The 18,552-nt window shown below is 34.9% G+C and overlaps 1 protein-coding gene across 5 annotated transcripts in view; it reads left to right on the top strand.

Moving 5' to 3' along the window:
• LOC110268814 (serine/threonine-protein kinase ATG1t-like) overlaps positions 1-18,552 on the top strand; it is a 24,220-nt gene that overhangs the window by 2,710 nt on the left and 2,958 nt on the right. For all 5 annotated transcript variants that reach the window (XM_021115776.1, XM_021115774.1, XM_021115777.1 and 2 more), the window contains exon 2: positions 14,706-14,710. In XM_021115776.1, coding sequence (XP_020971435.1) covers positions 14,706-14,710 — 5 coding nt within the window. The remainder of the gene's footprint in view (positions 1-14,705; positions 14,711-18,552) is intronic.

The following is an 18,552-nucleotide window of genomic DNA, read 5'->3' as shown; positions in this document are numbered from 1 at the left end:
AAAGAGATACATGCAAAATTATTTCATTTACAGTGTAAACGAGATAAGAGAGGAGTATTTATTTCGATAAATATTTTTTAAATTATTTATTTTAGTAATTATTATAATTAATTTATTTATTAAAATAAAAAATCCTTCATGTTGGTGTCGGAGACATTTGCCCCATTGAACTTTAGGAAAGAAAATAATAAATGTATAAGTATTTATATAATGTCTTCATTGTAATAATGTTTGTCTTTTTTTTTTTTTTTACCAAAGATAGGAGACTCGAACCCGCAACCTCTTAATTGAGTATGGGGAGACTATGCCATTTGAGCTATTACTCGTTGGCAATAATGTTTGTCTTTAGACTTAAAAAAAATTATTTGTGTTATAAAATTTTATGTTATTAGATAATAATGTCATGATAAAAAGTATTGTATCATAAATTTAATGAGTTAAATATCAAATTCGTCCCTAAAAGATACCGCGATCTTCATTTTAGTCCCTAAAAGATAAACTTAATCAAAAGAGTCCGCGAAAGATATCCAAGTTAATCACGTTTGTCCTTCCGTTAACTCCCTTGGTGACCTGGCTAACTTCTGCTGATGTGTGTTGTTAGGGTCCAACGTGGAAGAGGCCAACGTGTCATAAGCTATTGCTGACAAGGTAAATTTGGAAAAACAGTTCAAATCAGTCTCTAATTGTTTGAAACCTAATCCTAATTTCGACGATAAATACGTCGCCTTCAGCAATCAGAGGGCCATATGCCAGGGTAAGTGTTGAAATTGCTGGTTTGGGGCGATGATGGAGGCAGCAAATGGAGGTCGTGGTGGTGGTGTGTCGTTCTTCTCGAACGGCACTACGGCAGTAATGGTTCCAGCGCCTCAATGCGAACCAGGAGAAAAACTCATGAGGAATCATGTTTCTGTGGGTTGAAGGCTGTGATAAGAAAATCTGGGACAGCAGAGAACCCAAATAGACTATTCCATGCATGTCCAAGGTACAGGGTGAGTGTTGTGTAAGAAGTTAAAGGTTTTCCATGCTTCTTTGTGTTTTGGGGTTTTATTTAATTTTTTGTTTTCTGATTTTTGAATTTGCAGAAGGGCAGTCACTACAATTACTTTAAGTGGGTTGACAATGATGAGTATGAAGGGGTTGGCGAAGGTGGAACAAAGAAAGATTATGGGGCTGAGCTGCAGGTTGATAGTGACTGTGATGAATGGAGGTTGAAGGTGGCATGGAGACTGGGAGCTTGGAAGCTGAAGTAAAAGCATTGAAAATGTTAATAATTTTCCTGTTTGTGGTAGTTGTGGTTAATGTGATCGTTTGTTGTTTGTTATCTAGTTCCAAGTAAAACAAATCCCTTGAATGAGAATAGATGTTGCATTTGGTTTTTTAAGATCAAGACAACACAATCCAATTCAAATGTTCCAAACAAATTCGAATTACTGTTACAGTAAGATGTAATAAGGAATAAAAATAATCACTAGTCAAAGTACTATTAAACATTGAGTTGCCATAGAAGGCTAAATGTCACATTGTGTTAAGGATAAAAACCACAGCAAATTCATAAGGTTTTACATGAGGAAACAAACCTAAAAAGTAGGCTAGATTACCAAAATAAAATGGCATAGTACAACTTTCAATTACATAGATAACCAAAATGTTCATAATGGAACTTCAACTGCCCAGTGCAAAAAACATAAAGTATCCTGATACAAACAAATTCAAGCAGAATACATTTCAACACCAATCAAAGTCATTTATCAGTCTTTCTTGGGTGCTTGAAGCCTGGAGTAGGAACGAAGGTCATAAAGTTGGCCAGCTTTTTAGCAGTGGCTGAACTAGTCCCTTGATTGTCTCAGCATAGATAGCCACTGGTGCGGCTACAGTAGGCTTAGGAGAGGACTGTAGTCTGGCTTTCCCTTTAATGACCTTTAACTTAGGTGGCCTAGCTGTGACTTGTTCCTACATAATTTAATGGCATATTTAGATTTACATTTAGATTATAAAAGAAATCACATATGTTTAATAGTTGACTAGTCATGATACAACCTGTTGTGTTTATTGGGTTGGTGGTATGCTTTCAGATTGGCTAATGTCAATCACTATTGGAGGTTGTGTTGGTGATGGAGCTATATCTGCTTGAGCTGGATTATGTTCAGCTGGGACAGAATTTACTTCAGGGTCAGCCCCATCTGCAGCAGGGGCAACCACAGCTACTTGCAGCTGTAGCTTCCTGGCATGCTCCTCAGCTTTCGTAGCTTTCTTCTTTGCACAGCTTCTCTTGTTGTGTCCTATCTCACAACAATACATGCATCTGATAGGGTTATACTTCCTCTTCATCTTTGTCTTTGACCCAGTAGGTTGCTCCTCTTTATCCCTTCTTCTTTTCTTCGTTGGTCTTCCAGGCTTGGCCTTAAATGGTGGTGGGACGGGAGCTGGGTATGGAGTTTTTTCCCACAGATCCTGTCTTTTCACTGGGTTGACATTGAAGCAATAAGTCTTCCTGTACGCTTCCATCTTCAACCAGTCATGACAATAGTCTTCAACCCGTTTGTCATTTTTATCCTGTATGGCCGATATTGCATGCATACACGGCATCCCTTACAAAGACAAATCAATGATTATTTAAAGATTGTGCATGAAAGTAGATGACAATAAGTAAATGTTGAACTTGTTACCTGTGAGTTGCCAAAAGCGATAGTTGCATGTGTGCTTTTCCAGGTCAACCACCATATTGGTTGGCCAGCCATGAACTTCATAGAGTTCTTCTTTTTCATCGCCAGACCATTGAAGAGCCCAGTGGCTAGACAACGTCGTCATGGCTTCAAGTCTACTCTGCTGAACAGGGGGTAGAATCCCTTGATAGTTCTGTAGCTTCTTTCGATTGTCAACAATACTCTTCATGATGATTCTTCTAACTTCCTCAGCTAATGTCAGGATGGGCTTGCTCCTGTCATGCTTGATTTTTACGTTGAAAGACTCGCAAGCATTGTTGCAGATGTTATCCACCTTTGGCACTTCACTAAAATGCGCCTTTGTCCATGCATCCTTAGGCCATTTGTCAAGATATTCCCAGGCTTTTAGATTGATTAGCTTCACTTTGTTCATGTTTTGATTGAATTCATTTGTTGTCCTCGACCGAGCACATTCCCAAATATGTGATTGTTAGTATCCTGTCCACACGCTGTTAAAATTTGACCCCCATGTAGTGTCTTCAGAAACGCTCCATCAAGACCAATTAAGGGTCTGCAACCTGCCTTAAACCCCCTCTTGCAGGCATCAAGACAAACATAGAAACAATCAAATAGGGGAGGATTCTGAGGCATGGGGATAACAGATACTTGAATTGTGGAGCCGGGGTTACTAGTCAGCAACTCATTGGTATAGTCCCACACCAACCCATATTGAGCTATCTCATCACCCTCCACTATTTTCCTAGTAGCTTTCAAAGCTCTTGTAATGCATGTGCTATTCAGATAGACGTTGCACTTTCTCACAAACCAGTCATAAACTTCTCGATGCTTCATGGTAGGGTGTTTTCTAAGCTTGGGTACTAGTTTACTAAGGGTCTAGGTTTGGGTTGCAGCTCTGTTTTTCCTCCTTCTTGGACAAGTGTGATTATCTACTAGAGTCTTAATTTGCCAAGATCCATCTTGTTTATTACATGCACAGTATACTACCCATGGACAATCTTCAGACTTACAAACAGCTCTAACTCTAACCTTGTCATTTTTTGAAAACAAAATATTTCTACCCCACTGAATTGTATAATCCCTTGTTGCTTGCATGAATTCAGACTTGGACTTAAATACCATACTAACCTCAAATTTCAACAGTCCAAACTTTGTTTTCTCATTGAAATGAGGTATACAGCTGGTGATTCTTCATCAGACTCCAACACTTTATCAGAATCCTCTAAATGCCAGGAGTCAGCATCTGAGGCACCATCACTGTCATCTAAATCTAGTAACAAAAATTTCAAAACATAAGCTACCCTAACATTTGCAACATACTTCAAAAAACAAGTAACCCTAAGGAAATTAACATACCAGACTCAGAGCTTTGTTCATCTTCAGAACCCTCATAGTTGGAATCATCAGTGTCTATTTCTTTATCACCTAATCTTTTCTTAGGGGGCTTGTGCTTCTGTCTGACTTCAGACCTGCTGTCCCCTTTTCCACTTCTTTTTCTGTTACCAGAGTTACTGTCACTGTCACTGCTATAGAGGTTGTCTCCTACAACTTTTGGAGGCCTATACAGTTCATCTTCAGTACTCTCATAAGAGTCACTGTCATCTTCATGGAGGGGAGCTTCTTTCACTTGTCTTCCAGATCTCGTGACTCTGCAGCCACTGCTACTTTGTTTATCCTTATTCCCTTGTGAGTTGTTGCCTGCTTGTGATGATGCATTTGATTGAGGTGGGACTGATTTGGCCTAATGACTGGTCTTCTTGGCCTGATGAACAGGCTTCATGGGCTGAGATGTTGTCTTCTTGGCCAGATGGACTGGTTTAGTGGGCTAAGAATTGGGCTTAATCTTTGGTTTGTTGGGCTCATAAATGGGCTTCATTATTGGTTTGTTGGGCTCAGGAATGGGCTTTATTGTTGGTTTGTTGGGCTGTGACTTGGGCTGTAAAGTTGTTTTGTTGGGTTGAGAGGTTTGCTTCTTGGACTGAGGAACCATTGTTGTGGGTTTCTTCACAGGTTGGGAACTGCACTTCTTAACTTCCAAAGTCTTCCTCTGTTTCAAGCTTTCTGCTTCCACATTCACTACTTCGTCCTCCATGTTGTCTACTATACAAGGCTGAGAAATACAATTCTCCAGGTAGATATTGATTAGATTGTAGTTTCTCCTACAATCCTTGCACATGGCAACCAAGTCTGCGTCTGTGACTAACCTTCTCAACCCGGATGAAAGGGGAACTCCAGGATCTTTCCACCAATAGTTTCCAGCTTCAATGTAACCCAACTCCATATAGTAACCCCTTACAAAGAAGATGTCAAGCGTGTCTCCTTCAACCCCCATCAACACCTCTGTATTATCAGGTTCATATACCGTATCTCCTTCCACATTCTTTTTAAACAATCCACCATGGTGAAACACAAAAGTCATCGGAGGACCTTCCATCTACAATAACAAAAAACAGAACACCCTTAGCCCACACAGATTGCCACTAGCTATTCTCAATCATAACATAACAAACCCTAACCCCAAACCAAACATGTAGCAACGAAACAAAACCATCATCAAAATCAAAGACCCATTACTAAATATCATTAAAATGGCAGTCAAAGCAATGCAGTCTGACACACTCAAAATATTCAACAATAGTCACACAAACCCTTAGCCTGCTCAAACCCCTACCCGAAGTCAGACAAAGACATACAGAACGCCACCCCTAAGTCATAAGGCCACAAACTGAATAAAAAAACATGATAAAACTATTATTCTTACCTCTAACCGTCACGATTGCTTCTTCCACAATCAATGTTGCTAACACAGCCGACGACCTCTGTTCTCGGTAGCAACACCTACTCTGCTTTGATCGTCAACCAACAATGACAAACGTGGATGGCGACGTCCGAATGCAAGGTGAAAGGGTTAGGACATGGCTTGAGGGAGACAAAACATTTTGGAGCCAAACATGGAGATACTTGTTATGGAATGGGGTGAGACTCTGCAACGTAACATTTTGAATCTACTCTGGCAACAAAACGACGCCGAATCATGACTATCAGGGCATTCACTCAAAACGGCGTCGTTCTCCTTGTCTGCCATCGTGGCAGTTAACGTCACACGTCAGCAGACGTTAGCCATATCATCAAGAGAATTGACGGAAGGACAAAACTGATTTACTCGTGTATCTTTCAAGGACTCTTTTGATTAAGTTCATCTTTTAGGGACTAAAATGGAAATTGCAGTATCTTTCAGGGACGAATTTGAATATTAACTCTAAATGATATTTAAATTTATTTGTGTTATTTTTTATTATTTTTGTATATTATTTTTGCCCCTACTACTAAAATATTTTATAAAGTGTAATAGTAGACTTGTTATTACAAAATATTATTTTAGGGTACTTTATTTTTTATTCAATTCCTCAAGAATTTTTCTTAACCAAACTATTTGCGTTGCAAAATTTGCTGTTGTTATATATTCTGCTTCTGCTGTAGAGAGTGCTATTACTGGTTGTTTCTTTGAACACTATGAAATTGCACTATAACCAAGATGAAATACAAACCCTGAAGTACTTTTTTCTTGTTTCAATATCTCCACCCCAATCACTATCAGTGTAACCGACAAGATTTACTTCATTAGTATTTTCATAAAAAAATACCATCATTTAAAGTACCTCTGATATATCGCAGAATCTTTTTTTTCCGCTTGAAAATGGTCGGTACATTACAAGGTTTCTCCATAAATCTGCTAAGCAAACTAACTCCAAACACAATATCTAGCCTAGTTGCAGTTAAGTACCTCAGACTTCCAATCAAGCTTTTGTAATATGTGGGATTTACTGATCTTCCTTTATCTTCTCAACTTGAACTTCTCTTTGACTGGAGTAGGAACTAGTTTTGAATGCTCCATCTGAAATATCTTCAAAATATCATTTGTATATTTCTTCTGTGAAATGAAGATTCCATAATTTTTCTGAACAACTTCGATGCCGAAAAAATAAGATATCAAGCCCATATCTTCCATTTCAATGTACTTTATCATAGCCTCCCTGAATTCTACAATTATCTTCAAATTATTGCTTGTAAAAATCAAATCATCAATATAACGGCAGACAATCGAGATTTATCCAGGTTTAATAAACTTGATGTAAAGGATATGCTCAAATGGACATCTTCTAAAACCATTATCAGTGAAATAAGAATCAATATTCTTGTACCACACTCTTGGTGCTTCTTTCAACTCGTACAAGACTTTCTTCAACCTGTAAAGTTTATCTTCTTCCCTAGGAATTTCATATCCTGCAGGTTGCTCAATATACACTTCTTCTTCTAAAGTACTATTTAGAAATGCTGACTTAACATCCATCTGATGTGTCTTCCATTTATTTTGGATCGAGAGTGAAATAATCATACGAATAATGTCTAATCTAGCAATAGGAACAAATACTTCAAAGTAGTCAATACCTAGTTTTTGTTTGTATTCCTTAGCAACTAATCTTGTTTTGAAACGATCAACTTCACTATTGGGTTTGTACTTAGTTTTGTAAACCCACTTTACTCTAATCGACTTCTTATTTGTTGGTAAATTTGTCAACTCCCATGTGTCATTCTTCTCAATGGCATGAATATCCTCATCCATTACTTTCTTCCAATTGTTGTCTCTAAATACTTCTTCAAAGTTTAATGGCTCACAATCTGAAAATAGAGCAAAATTTATGATATCTTCATCGAACAGATCGTTGTCATTGCCAACTTCATAATCTACTAATCTAGCAGGTAGTCTCCATTTTCTTTGAGGTCTTCTAGATGATTCTGGTTGTTCGATTGTGTATGGTTGTCTTTCTTCTTCTTCATCATACGTATTTGGAATTACAATCGGCTGCTTTTTTGTCTTTGTGTTCGAGTCCCACATATCTTTCTTGTCAAATTCACATCTCTGCTGAAAATTATCTTCTTTAATTCTGGATTACATAACTTGTATGCTTTTGAGTCTGTGCTATAACGAATAAAGATACACTTCTTGTCTTTGTCATCCAACTTCTTCCTTAACTGGCTGGTACATGGCATAAGCAGTACACTCAAAGTCTCTGAAATGATGAATGAAATGCTGCTTTCCACTCCAAGCTTCCTTTGGAGTTTTACACAAACATTCTTTGTTGGACATCTGTTCAAATTATGAACTACTGTTACGACTGCTTCTGCCCAAAACTCTTTAGGAATTTGTTTGACTTGAGCATGCATTTTGACTATGTCCATGATGGTTCTGTTCTTTCTTTCAGCAACTCCATTTTGTTGAGGAGTATATTTGGTTGTTAATTGGTATTGAGTTCCATGTTGCTTAAAGTAATATAAATATGAAAGATATTTTGTCCCTCTGTTTATTCTGAGAATTTTGATTTTATAGCCACTTTGTTTTTCAACAAACATCTTGAATGTCTTAAGACATCACATGCTTCTGATTTCTGTTTCATAAAATATATCCATATATATCTACAAAATCATCAATAAAAGTGATAAAGTACCTGCTACCACTATTACTTGGAACTTCAATAGAACAAAGATATGAATACATAATTTTAAGTAATCTTCTGATTCTCCATGACTTTCCTGTAGGGAATAGATCTCTGTGCTTCTTTTCTAGTTAGCAAATCTCACAAACATAATTAGAAATACGCACCCGTAGTAGACCAGAAACAAGTCATTTTCTTGACAGGTAGTTTAGGTCAGAAAAATAAAAATGTCCAAACTGCATATGCCACAAGCAACTATCATCAAGTATTGCAGAACCAATGTAAGAGGGATTAACATGTTGAATTTTCAACGGAAACATTCTGTTTGAAGTCATCTTTGCTTTATCTATGAACCTTCTGTTGTTGTTAAACAAAGTGCAATATCCACAATATGTTATCATCTTATATCCCTTCTCAGATAACTGTTCCACACTCAATAAATTATAATCAAGTTCAAGAGCATAGAAAATATAAAAAATATAACTCAGAGAATCATCCGTCAATCTAATTGGTATTTGCCCTTTTCCTTCAATAGCGATCTTTGTACTGTTACCAAACTTCAATAATAGTTTAACTGAATCATCTAGTGAAGAAAATAACTCTTTTCTACCAGACATATGATTACTCCAGACATTATCTAAGTACCATATATTTTCATCTTTAGCACATGAATCACTTGTAAAAAATAAATTTTGAGTACCCGGATTATTATCAGCCTTTCGATGCTGATTTTCTGCAATATTTGCTTGATTGTTATGCATCATTCTGAATTTGCAAAACATCTCGTACCTTTCATATTCTTTTGCAAATACTGTAGCTTTGCTTTTTGGGTATTATCTACACCTTTATACGATAGCTTTGACGTGTTCCATGCTTCTTTTATACTTTTGACATTTGCTATTTTTCCAAATACCGTATGATTTACTCCTTGATCAATTAGAGATAGTGCCAATTGATCTCTCCTCTGTTGGGCAGCATCTGCTCCTTCTTGCAAACCTGGTTCAATGAAATTTCACAGGTTTTGAGCCTTTAAATGGATTGACATAAAAGTCTCTCAATAACTATAATCGAGTTTCCCATCTAATTTGAAATCAGACCACACAACATTAAAAGTGTTTTCCATACTGACTTACGAACAAATAATTATGTGAGAACTCTCCCACATCTCACAAACTCTCAAACACTTGGTGCTGGATTAACCAGCTCTGATGCCAAATCTAATTATAAACCCATAATTTATTGGCCCTAGGATCACTCACTCACATAAATGATACTATCAACTTTTTGCCTCTCAAACTCACCAACAACACACTCACAAAGTAGAAGAGATTTTCTAATAACTCAATATATTTTCATTCATATAGAGAGATGATTAAAGTACACGGTGTTCAAGCCTTTATATAGACAAAGTTTCATAATTAAATAATAATTATTATAAGGGTTAAGTACGATTTTGGTCCCTAAGGTTTAGGCCGAAAATTTTATTTTATTTTATTTTATTTTTAACAAAGATAGGAAGACTCAAACGCACAACCTCTTAGATAAGTATGGAGAGACTATGCCATTTGAGCTATAACTCATTGGCGCCGAAAATTTTATTGGTCCCCAACCTTTTTTTGCATTTGAATTCGTTCCTAAAGTTCAACTTGGTTTTAAAATCGTCCTTAAGACCAAAATACCCTTCTCTAATAATTGTTCCAAACAACCTTCTTCACCAAAATACTCAGTTTCTCTTCTTTTTTTCTTCTTCTTCATCCAAAATTTATGCTTTTGCTTCTACAACCATTAAAATAAATTTAAATAAAATTATCATTAAGAAAATAAAGCATCATCAGCAACAAGGGGTTTTCACAACAACAGCAACAACAATGGAAGTTTTTAAACAGAAGCAAAAGGAATAAATAAGAAACATTAGTAGCAGCAACAAGACACAACAATAGGACAATAAGAAAAACCAATGTAATAAACAAGAAACAGAAGCAAAAAACATTATTAAAGAATCAATAAATCTGCATTTCAAATATTTCAGAATCAATAAAATAAAAAATAGAAAGTAACCCTAATTTAGAATTGAAATAAATTAAAAGTGAAACGAGCAGAAGCAGATATTCACTGGAGAAGCAGAAACAAAAAGAAGAAAATGCAAAATGATGAGGATGCGAGTAGCAGCGAGTGACAAGGAGTAGAGGCGAGTAGCGTGAAACAACGGTGAGCACGTGAGGAGCAACGACAAGCAGCGAGGAGTAGCGGCGAGCGAGCGAGGAGCGGCATGGCAAAGCTTGCCAGGAAACAGCAAACTGGAGGAGCCACCTATGCGGCTCTGACCCCACCGTCCGATCTGCTTGCATCGATGCTGTCTCCACCATGCCCGCTCATGGACGTGTTGGCACTGAAGTAGAAACGACGACGGCAATACGCAACATCTCCTTTACCGGTATCGTTGCCACTTTCCTCTTCCCCGTGCTTTTCTCTCTCTTTCTCTCTCTCTCTCTCTCTCTCTAGTGACTGCTTCTCTCTCTTTCTCTGTTTTTTATTTTTTTTTTAATTTTATAATTTTTGTTAGGGGTAATTTGGTCTAGAATTTTAAGATTTAGGTAAAAAAGATTATTTTAAAACCAAGTTGAACCTTATAGACGAATTCGAATGCAAAAAAAAGTTGGGACGAATAAAATTTTCGGCCTAAACCATAGGAACCAAAATCGTACTAATCCTTCTTATAACAACTAAGCACTAATTGTAATATTTCATGAAACTAGTAGAAACATATGACTAGTCAAAATTCATATTCAAATTTGTTTCAAATTCTTCAAGTTTACTCATCAACTTGAAGCTTATAATTCATGATTCTTTTAATATGGAGGTGATGAATGCAATTTTTTATATAAATATTTCATGGTTCTTCCTTTATTTGTTTCATCAAAACCAACTGGAGTTATAGTTTCTAAGTTTGACTAGGAGATAGAACTTGACTTGTGATTCTTGTAGTTTCTAGTTTCATCACTCGTGATTCTTGTAGCTTCTAATTTCATGATAATTCTAGTATGGTGCAAATTGATTTAATTTTTACTAGCACTAACTAACATGAAAAAACTACAGACAGACCAACACAACGAAACCCGCTGAACAAACTAGATCAAAAGACAAACAAAAAACCCAAACTTGATCCAACTGGTTAATCCACAATTATAAAATCATTAGTCACACAAACCCAGGATCCGCCAACCTCACATAACAAGATTATTATCAAGCATAAACCCATCGTTAAAGGAGCCCAACCACATGTCCCACTTTCAAACATAGTCGTCAACACCACCCATAACTTCACCTAGATTGCAATAATAATGCACAGACACTTTAAGGAAAATTGGGTGAACCCTTCCCCAGATGAATCAACTCAGGTGACAATGGAACACAAGGTGATGCCAACCTTTGACCTGGGAGCGAAGGAAGAACCTCCTAACTTCTTTTTCCACTATTCCTCCAAATTTAGGTTTTGATAAATTAAGACATTACCAGAAAAAAGCTTGTGGCCACACTTTTTTCTTGCCACGCTTTAAAAATGTGGCCAAAAAGAATCAATGGCCACGCTTTTATGAGGGTGGCGATTGATTAGAGATTTGCCACGTTTTTTCTTGTCACGCTTCAAAAGCGTGGCAAAAAAGGTCAATGGCCACGTGAGGGTGGAAATTGATTAGAAATTTGACCATGCTCTTTTTGACATGCTTAAAAAAAGTGGCTATAGAAAAAACAAGTACATTTTTGAAGCATAGCAACATGATTTTTCTATAATGACATTTTAAAAGCGTGGCCCTTTCCTGTAATTCTTTTGGCATGCTTCAAAAACGTGGCAAAAAAATTTCCAACAAAAAAAGCTTTCGTTCTTTTAACAAAACCTAACACTCCTAATAACCTAATAACAAAACCTCTGACCCTAACAGTATGTTTGGATCAACAGAAATTAAATGGAAAGGAAATGCAAGGAGGAAAAATAAACAGAAATTGAAGTTTTCCCTTGATTGGATTAGAATGGAAATTGGATGGAAAGAAAAAATAGTGGCGTCGGACCCATGCTTAACTTTTCCTTCCAAACTTGTGAAGAAAACCACTGAGAATTCCAAATAAAAGTAAAATTATCAATTTGTCCACTATGTTAAAATTGAGAGCAAATTTCCTAATGTAGCTTGCTGTCTCTGAAAGTTGGAAACACTTCTTTTCTCCACTGCAGCTTCACCGTCGTGCTCAATAGTACTAATGTGGCTTCACTGTCATCCACAACGCCATGACAGTTTCGTCATCGTCGTGACAGCTCCTTCTCCTCTTCATCCTTGCAAATTCAAGCCAAAGGTGAGTCCTTTTTCGTTCGATTTTGTAGTTTCACCAAAAACAAAATAGAAAAATAATCACTGCACATAGTATGTGCTCTTCTTTTGTTTTTCAACTGAGATCCTCTTGCTTCGACTTCTTGTTTTTGTTCCTCAAATCCACAGTTTTGTGCTTGCTTCCTTGCTAGGGTTCGGCATGTAGAATCTGGATACTCGATAGAGTTCGACAATAGAGGATGCCTGCTGCCTATTGTTGGCTTGTGTGTGTTGGTGATCCCCGTTTGAGTATTGTTGCTCTATTCAAAAGCTGAATAAATATATATGACATTATGAACCATTTTCCTTATTAATTTCTACATGTTTGATTTCTTAATTTTCTTTTTTATTTTTTCTCTTTTTAATTGATTTGATTTCTTAATTATATGCCCCATTTGCAACCAAGTGTAGTGATTAACTGAATCAATATCATGGCTATAGTTTATTTAAAAGTCCAAAGCTTCCCAAATGGCTCCATCTAGTTAGATTTTATCTTCCGATGCTGTGATTGTTTTATTTCAATTTTTTTATTAAAATAATATATGATAAAAAAAAAAATAACATTACTATAGGTAGGAAATATCTAGGCATTCTTCTCTTTATGATCTTTGAAAGAATTCAAAAAAAAAATTATAGAAGGTAAAAAGTACAAAAGATATTTGATGGTCACATAGGGTATGAGTATCCAAACATTGACTATTTATTAATCATCAATGGGACAACTAATTCTTTTAGCTCTTGCTTTTTTCTTTGTACATGGCAATGAATTAATGGACATATAACAAACGCAGCTATTACTGTAGGATAATTTTCTTTTAAGGTTTCCTCCAATTTTTACTAAAACCTTATATCTTTTTGAATGTCATCATGAGTATTTTAGTTCATCCCTTTTTTTATAATGAAATTCAAATTATACAAAAGTTCTTCAAATTAAATGGCTTATTATACTTGTCTCTGGCTAAAATCTCTTATTGATTTAGTTGTTACTAATGTCTAAATGGAAAGGAAAAATAGTGTGCTTGTTTTATTGGTTCACTTACAAAGCATTTGTTCAATGTATCTTGAACCCATTTTTTTTTTACAAATTATACTAAATCTTGCTTTGATTAACTTAATTTTGTACCTTCTAAATTGTTAAGTGTTGTTGGTAGCTAAGCCCACTTAATTTGTGTGATAAATCAAAGCATTAATTAATATACCATGTAATTTGCAGTATATGTGTATTGTTTATGACAGTGAGCTTTGGAATAAAATTTGACATTTAGGAGTTGGAGATAAGTGTCTCATAACAAGGTATCTTTAGTGTAACAACGTATGTTATTTTCTGTTTACTTTTACTATTGATATGTCCACTCTGAACATTATATTTTCATAGATGGATAACGAAAATATTAAAGATGCGAATTTAGAAGATAGAACGAACGTCATGCATGACTCAGAAAATCAAGTAACTTCTACTGACGTATATCAACCTAAACCAATACAAATCTTAACTTGTGTTAGGGAAGAGTTAGAAAAGAGACAACATATTTGTGTCGCATCTCTTTCATATTTTACGGTGCATGCATTGTATATTTTGGAATTATTATCACAATATAGGCCTAGGCAAATTAATGACGAAAACTTGGAAATAGAAAATAGGCATACTCAGTTAATGATGCGGTTACTGAAGTCTGAAAAATGGCAAGATGTCATACGTATGAGCCCTGAAGTATTTAAACTGTTGTGTCAAAAGTTAAGAGGAACTGGTAGAGTAAAGGATTTAACTCGCTCTACGCAGTGGTGAAACTTGAAATAAAATTTTGGGGGGGGCCAGATAGAAGATAATTGTCAAAATGCTTTTGATATGGACCCCATTTAAGATAAGCTCGTCTAATCTCATATCTCTGGTTTGGGTGATACTGCCAAATTTAAAGCCGTTTTCCAGGGTCTCGTTCTAAAAAATTAAGGTCAAACTTATCAGATATAACTTTTTGAACTTTTAAAGGTTGTATCTCACTTTTTTCATGATTCGTTAAAGTAGAAGAACTATCTACAGGTGTTGATATTATAAAAGTTATATGTTCTCCTTCTTAAATATCAGCATTCCTCTTAAAAAATGCATCAATTCTTTGATTTTTTATTATTATTTTATATAAAATTTGAATATATATTTTGTAAAATATGTAAAGAAGAAGTTAGAAGGACAAATATTAAAATTTATAATATTTATTGAATTTTTTTATCAATTTATAAAAATACAATAATATTAATACTTATTGAATATTCTATTATTTTTTATCATATAAAAAATTAAATTAAATAAATAATAAAATATAAAATAATATTAAATTAAATAAATAAAAAATATCTAATTTTTTATATTTGAACTTAAAGATAGAGGGAGTGTTGCTTATTGAACTTGTTGGGTACTTTAAATCATAGTAAAATATTTAAGTCAATTAAACTATTTTTTATCTTTTGAAAAAGTACTACTAATTTTTTTATAAAAAGTTTTGGGGGGAGGGGGGGAGGGGGGCATGGCCCCACTTGTCTGAACTAAGCTCCGCCCCTGGCTCTACGGTTGAAGAGCAAGTTGCTAAATTCCTCCATATTATAGGGAATAATGTGAAAACTAGAACCATGTCTTTCTTTTTTCACTGCTCAGGAGAGACAATTAGTCGTCACTTTCACAATGTCCTACATGCTATTCTATCGTTAGAGGGAGACTTCTTCAAGCAATCATCTGGTGAGGATGTTCCTTATGAAATACTTCATAATAGTCGATTCTATCCATTTTTTAAGGTACTAAATCTTTTAATTTACTAAGTGAATTTTATGTAATTGTCAACGAAATAATTATAAAACTGTTATGTTAATATGTCAATATACTTTACAAAAAAGGACTGCATTGGAGCCATAGATGGAACTCATAGTCGTGTGAAGGTACCAAGGGTAGAAGTCCCTTGTTTTCACGGAAGAAAAGATCACCCTATACAAAATGTGTTAGCTGCTTGTGGGTTTGATATGGAATTCACTTATGTGTTGTCTAGTTTGGAAGGAATTGCCTCTGACTCGAGAATTTTGAAAGATGCTCTAAGTAGGAAATATCCACTTCGAATATCTGAAGGTCTGTTATAGTGTAATTTATAAAATTGTCTATATAAAGTTAACTTCATAGACACAGTATGTTATACTTTAATTTGTGTATGGAACTGTTGTAGGAAAATTTTATCTAGGTGATGCTGGATTTATGCTAAAGCCTGGGATACTTACACCATATAGAGGTATTCGGTATCACTTAAAAGAGTATTTAGTATGTGAGCCACAAAATCCAAAAGAACTATTCAACCACCGCCATTCTTCATTAATAAATGTCATTGAAAGATGTTTCGGAGTTCTATAAAAAAGATTCCCAATTATAGCTGGCGACACTGAACCTTATTATTCATTTGAAACTATGAGACACATTTTTTTGGCATGTTGTATATTGCATAACTTTTTTATGGGTGTCGATGTTGATAAATCTATAATTGATGCAGTTGACCGAGAATTGCTACAAGAATGCAACATAGATAGATCACAATCAAATCAACAACGTGATGAGGAATATAGACATGCAACATTGTTACGAGATAATATTGCAGCTGAAATGTGGAATGTGTATCAAGCTTTATGAGTGATTATATGTTTCATATATATGAATATGTATATATATGTATATTTTGCGGTCAGAATTGTTTAATTATATTTTTTTAAGGATATTTTTTACAGGTTAAATAATACCAAATAAAGGAAATAAGACAACAGAAACTAATCATCTATTTAAAGACAACTTAAGATGGTCAGATGAGATGGATGAAGTTCTATCGAATGCATTATCAGAAGAAGCATTGAAAGGTAATAGACATGATGGATCGTGGACAACTGAAGCATATGCCAATGTTGTGAAGACTTTGAGCATAGCAATAGGCCCGCACATAACAAAGAACCACATCAAGAATAGAATGAAGATATTGAAAGATCATTTTGTTGAGGCATATGACTTATTTCATCACTTAAGTGGATTTGCGTGGAGTCCTGTTACTAAAAAGTTTGAAGCTGAAGAAGAAGTGTGGCAAGACTTTATTAAGGTATCTTATACCTTTTTATTACTTATACCAATGATGAAGTTAGTCACAAAATAATTTTAACATTTCTTTTGCAAGAGAAACCCCATGCAGAAAAATGGAAAAAAAATGCAAATTAAGCATTATGATACTTTGAAGGAGTTGTTCAGAGCTGATAGAGCTACCGATAAAGGGGCTGCTACTTCACGAGAAAGGATTCAACAATTTGATAGAGATCCCATTGACTTGAATGACTCGTTTGAACACACTGGATTTTCTGACATAGATGTTAATATGGGACATGATACCCCAACGTTTTCTGGTAATTTAGATTCACCAAGTGCTCTTCATAGTCAGCCAAATCAATTAGGAGGGACTTCAACTTCAAGAGGTACAAAGCGTAAGTCTCCTATGAATGATTTTTTGGAGGCACAATATGAAAAAGTTGCTTTGGAAATTACTACCATGGCCGATGCTATAAAAGAGGGAAGTTATCTGTCTAGCAAGCTACATGACGTGGCTCAGAGACAGGTTGAATCAGTTGAGAGACAAGTTTCTGTGGCTGAGAGGTAAGTTTCGGTTGTTGAAAAATAAGTCTCATTAATTGAAAGACAAGTTGCAATTGCTAAAAATGGGTTAGCTATTATGCAACAAAGTAGGCATCGCCTTTACAGCAATCAGATGTACGAGATATGTTGATTGAATTGGGTCTGGTAGGTTCATATCGAATGCAATGTTATCAGTTTTTAAGTGAAAATGAGCAGAAAAAGCGCCAAATTTTCGGGATCCCACCTGAAATGCGACTGGATGCTCTTTTTCATTTCACGATGTGGTGTTTGCTTAGGAGATATGGTATTTTCAGAAAACGTTCACCATTACAGGTATAATTTTTATACGCACTAAATTTTTTGTCAATTTGAGGTTATTATTTTTAATAATTGATTATGTGTGTTTCTTATTGTTGTAAAGTATGAGTATATACAGGGGCGGAGCTTAGTTGAGACAATGGGGCTATGGCCTCCTCCATACTTTTTATAAAAAAAATTAGTAGTATTTTTTTAAAAAATAAAAAATAATGTGTACAGATAGCTCAAATTATGTAGAATTCAATTTTTAGAATATTTTTTTTGAAAGTGTTGTGTGATGATAAAATAGTACTCTCCTGAATTCCTGGTCGTTGTTACTCTGTAGTGCTAGGGAGCCAATGGCCTAAGTGTACAATGTGTACAATGGGCTAAATATTTGGTTTATGAATCAAATGAACATCACCTATACTATGCAGAATAACCATCCGGATACCAGGGATAACCATCTGGATACTAGGGATAATAAACATCTCATGTTATAAAAAGCTAATTTTGGGTTCACCAAGGTTCAAACTCCTGACCTTCTAGATCTGAAACTCTTATACCATGTCCTGAAACCACTCATCCCAAAAGCGTAACCTAACAAGACAATATAACACTAATAATAATATCTCTAATACTTTTTAAACCTTCATTGTACACATTGTACGCTTAAATCATTGGCTCCCTATACTTTCTCTTTGACATTTTATTATATGTTTATAAAAATTGAATATATTTTTTTCGCACGTAATAAAAAAGAAATAGTAGCCACTTCTAGTAATAATTTATTTTGTAAATGCGATTTACAAAATAGTACTCTCCTAAATTCCTGGTTGTTGTTACTCTTTTGACATTTTGTTATATGTTTATAAAAATTGCATATATTTTTTTTCGCACGTAATAAAAAAGAAATAGTAGCCACTTCTAGTAATAATTTATTTTGTAAATGCGATTTAGTGAAACTTTTTCTTAAATATGATTAAGGAGATTAATGATGTAACCTATGAGTAATTTTTATTATTCTTTTAAAAAATTATTTATTTATATATATTTAAAAAATAATAATACATTTTTTATTTATG

This window comes from Arachis ipaensis, chromosome B02, assembly GCF_000816755.2.
Source record: "Arachis ipaensis cultivar K30076 chromosome B02, Araip1.1, whole genome shotgun sequence".
NCBI lineage: Eukaryota > Viridiplantae > Streptophyta > Magnoliopsida > Fabales > Fabaceae > Arachis > Arachis ipaensis.
Note: the sequence above shows the minus strand (reverse complement) of the source record. Positions and strands in the feature narration are given on the sequence as shown.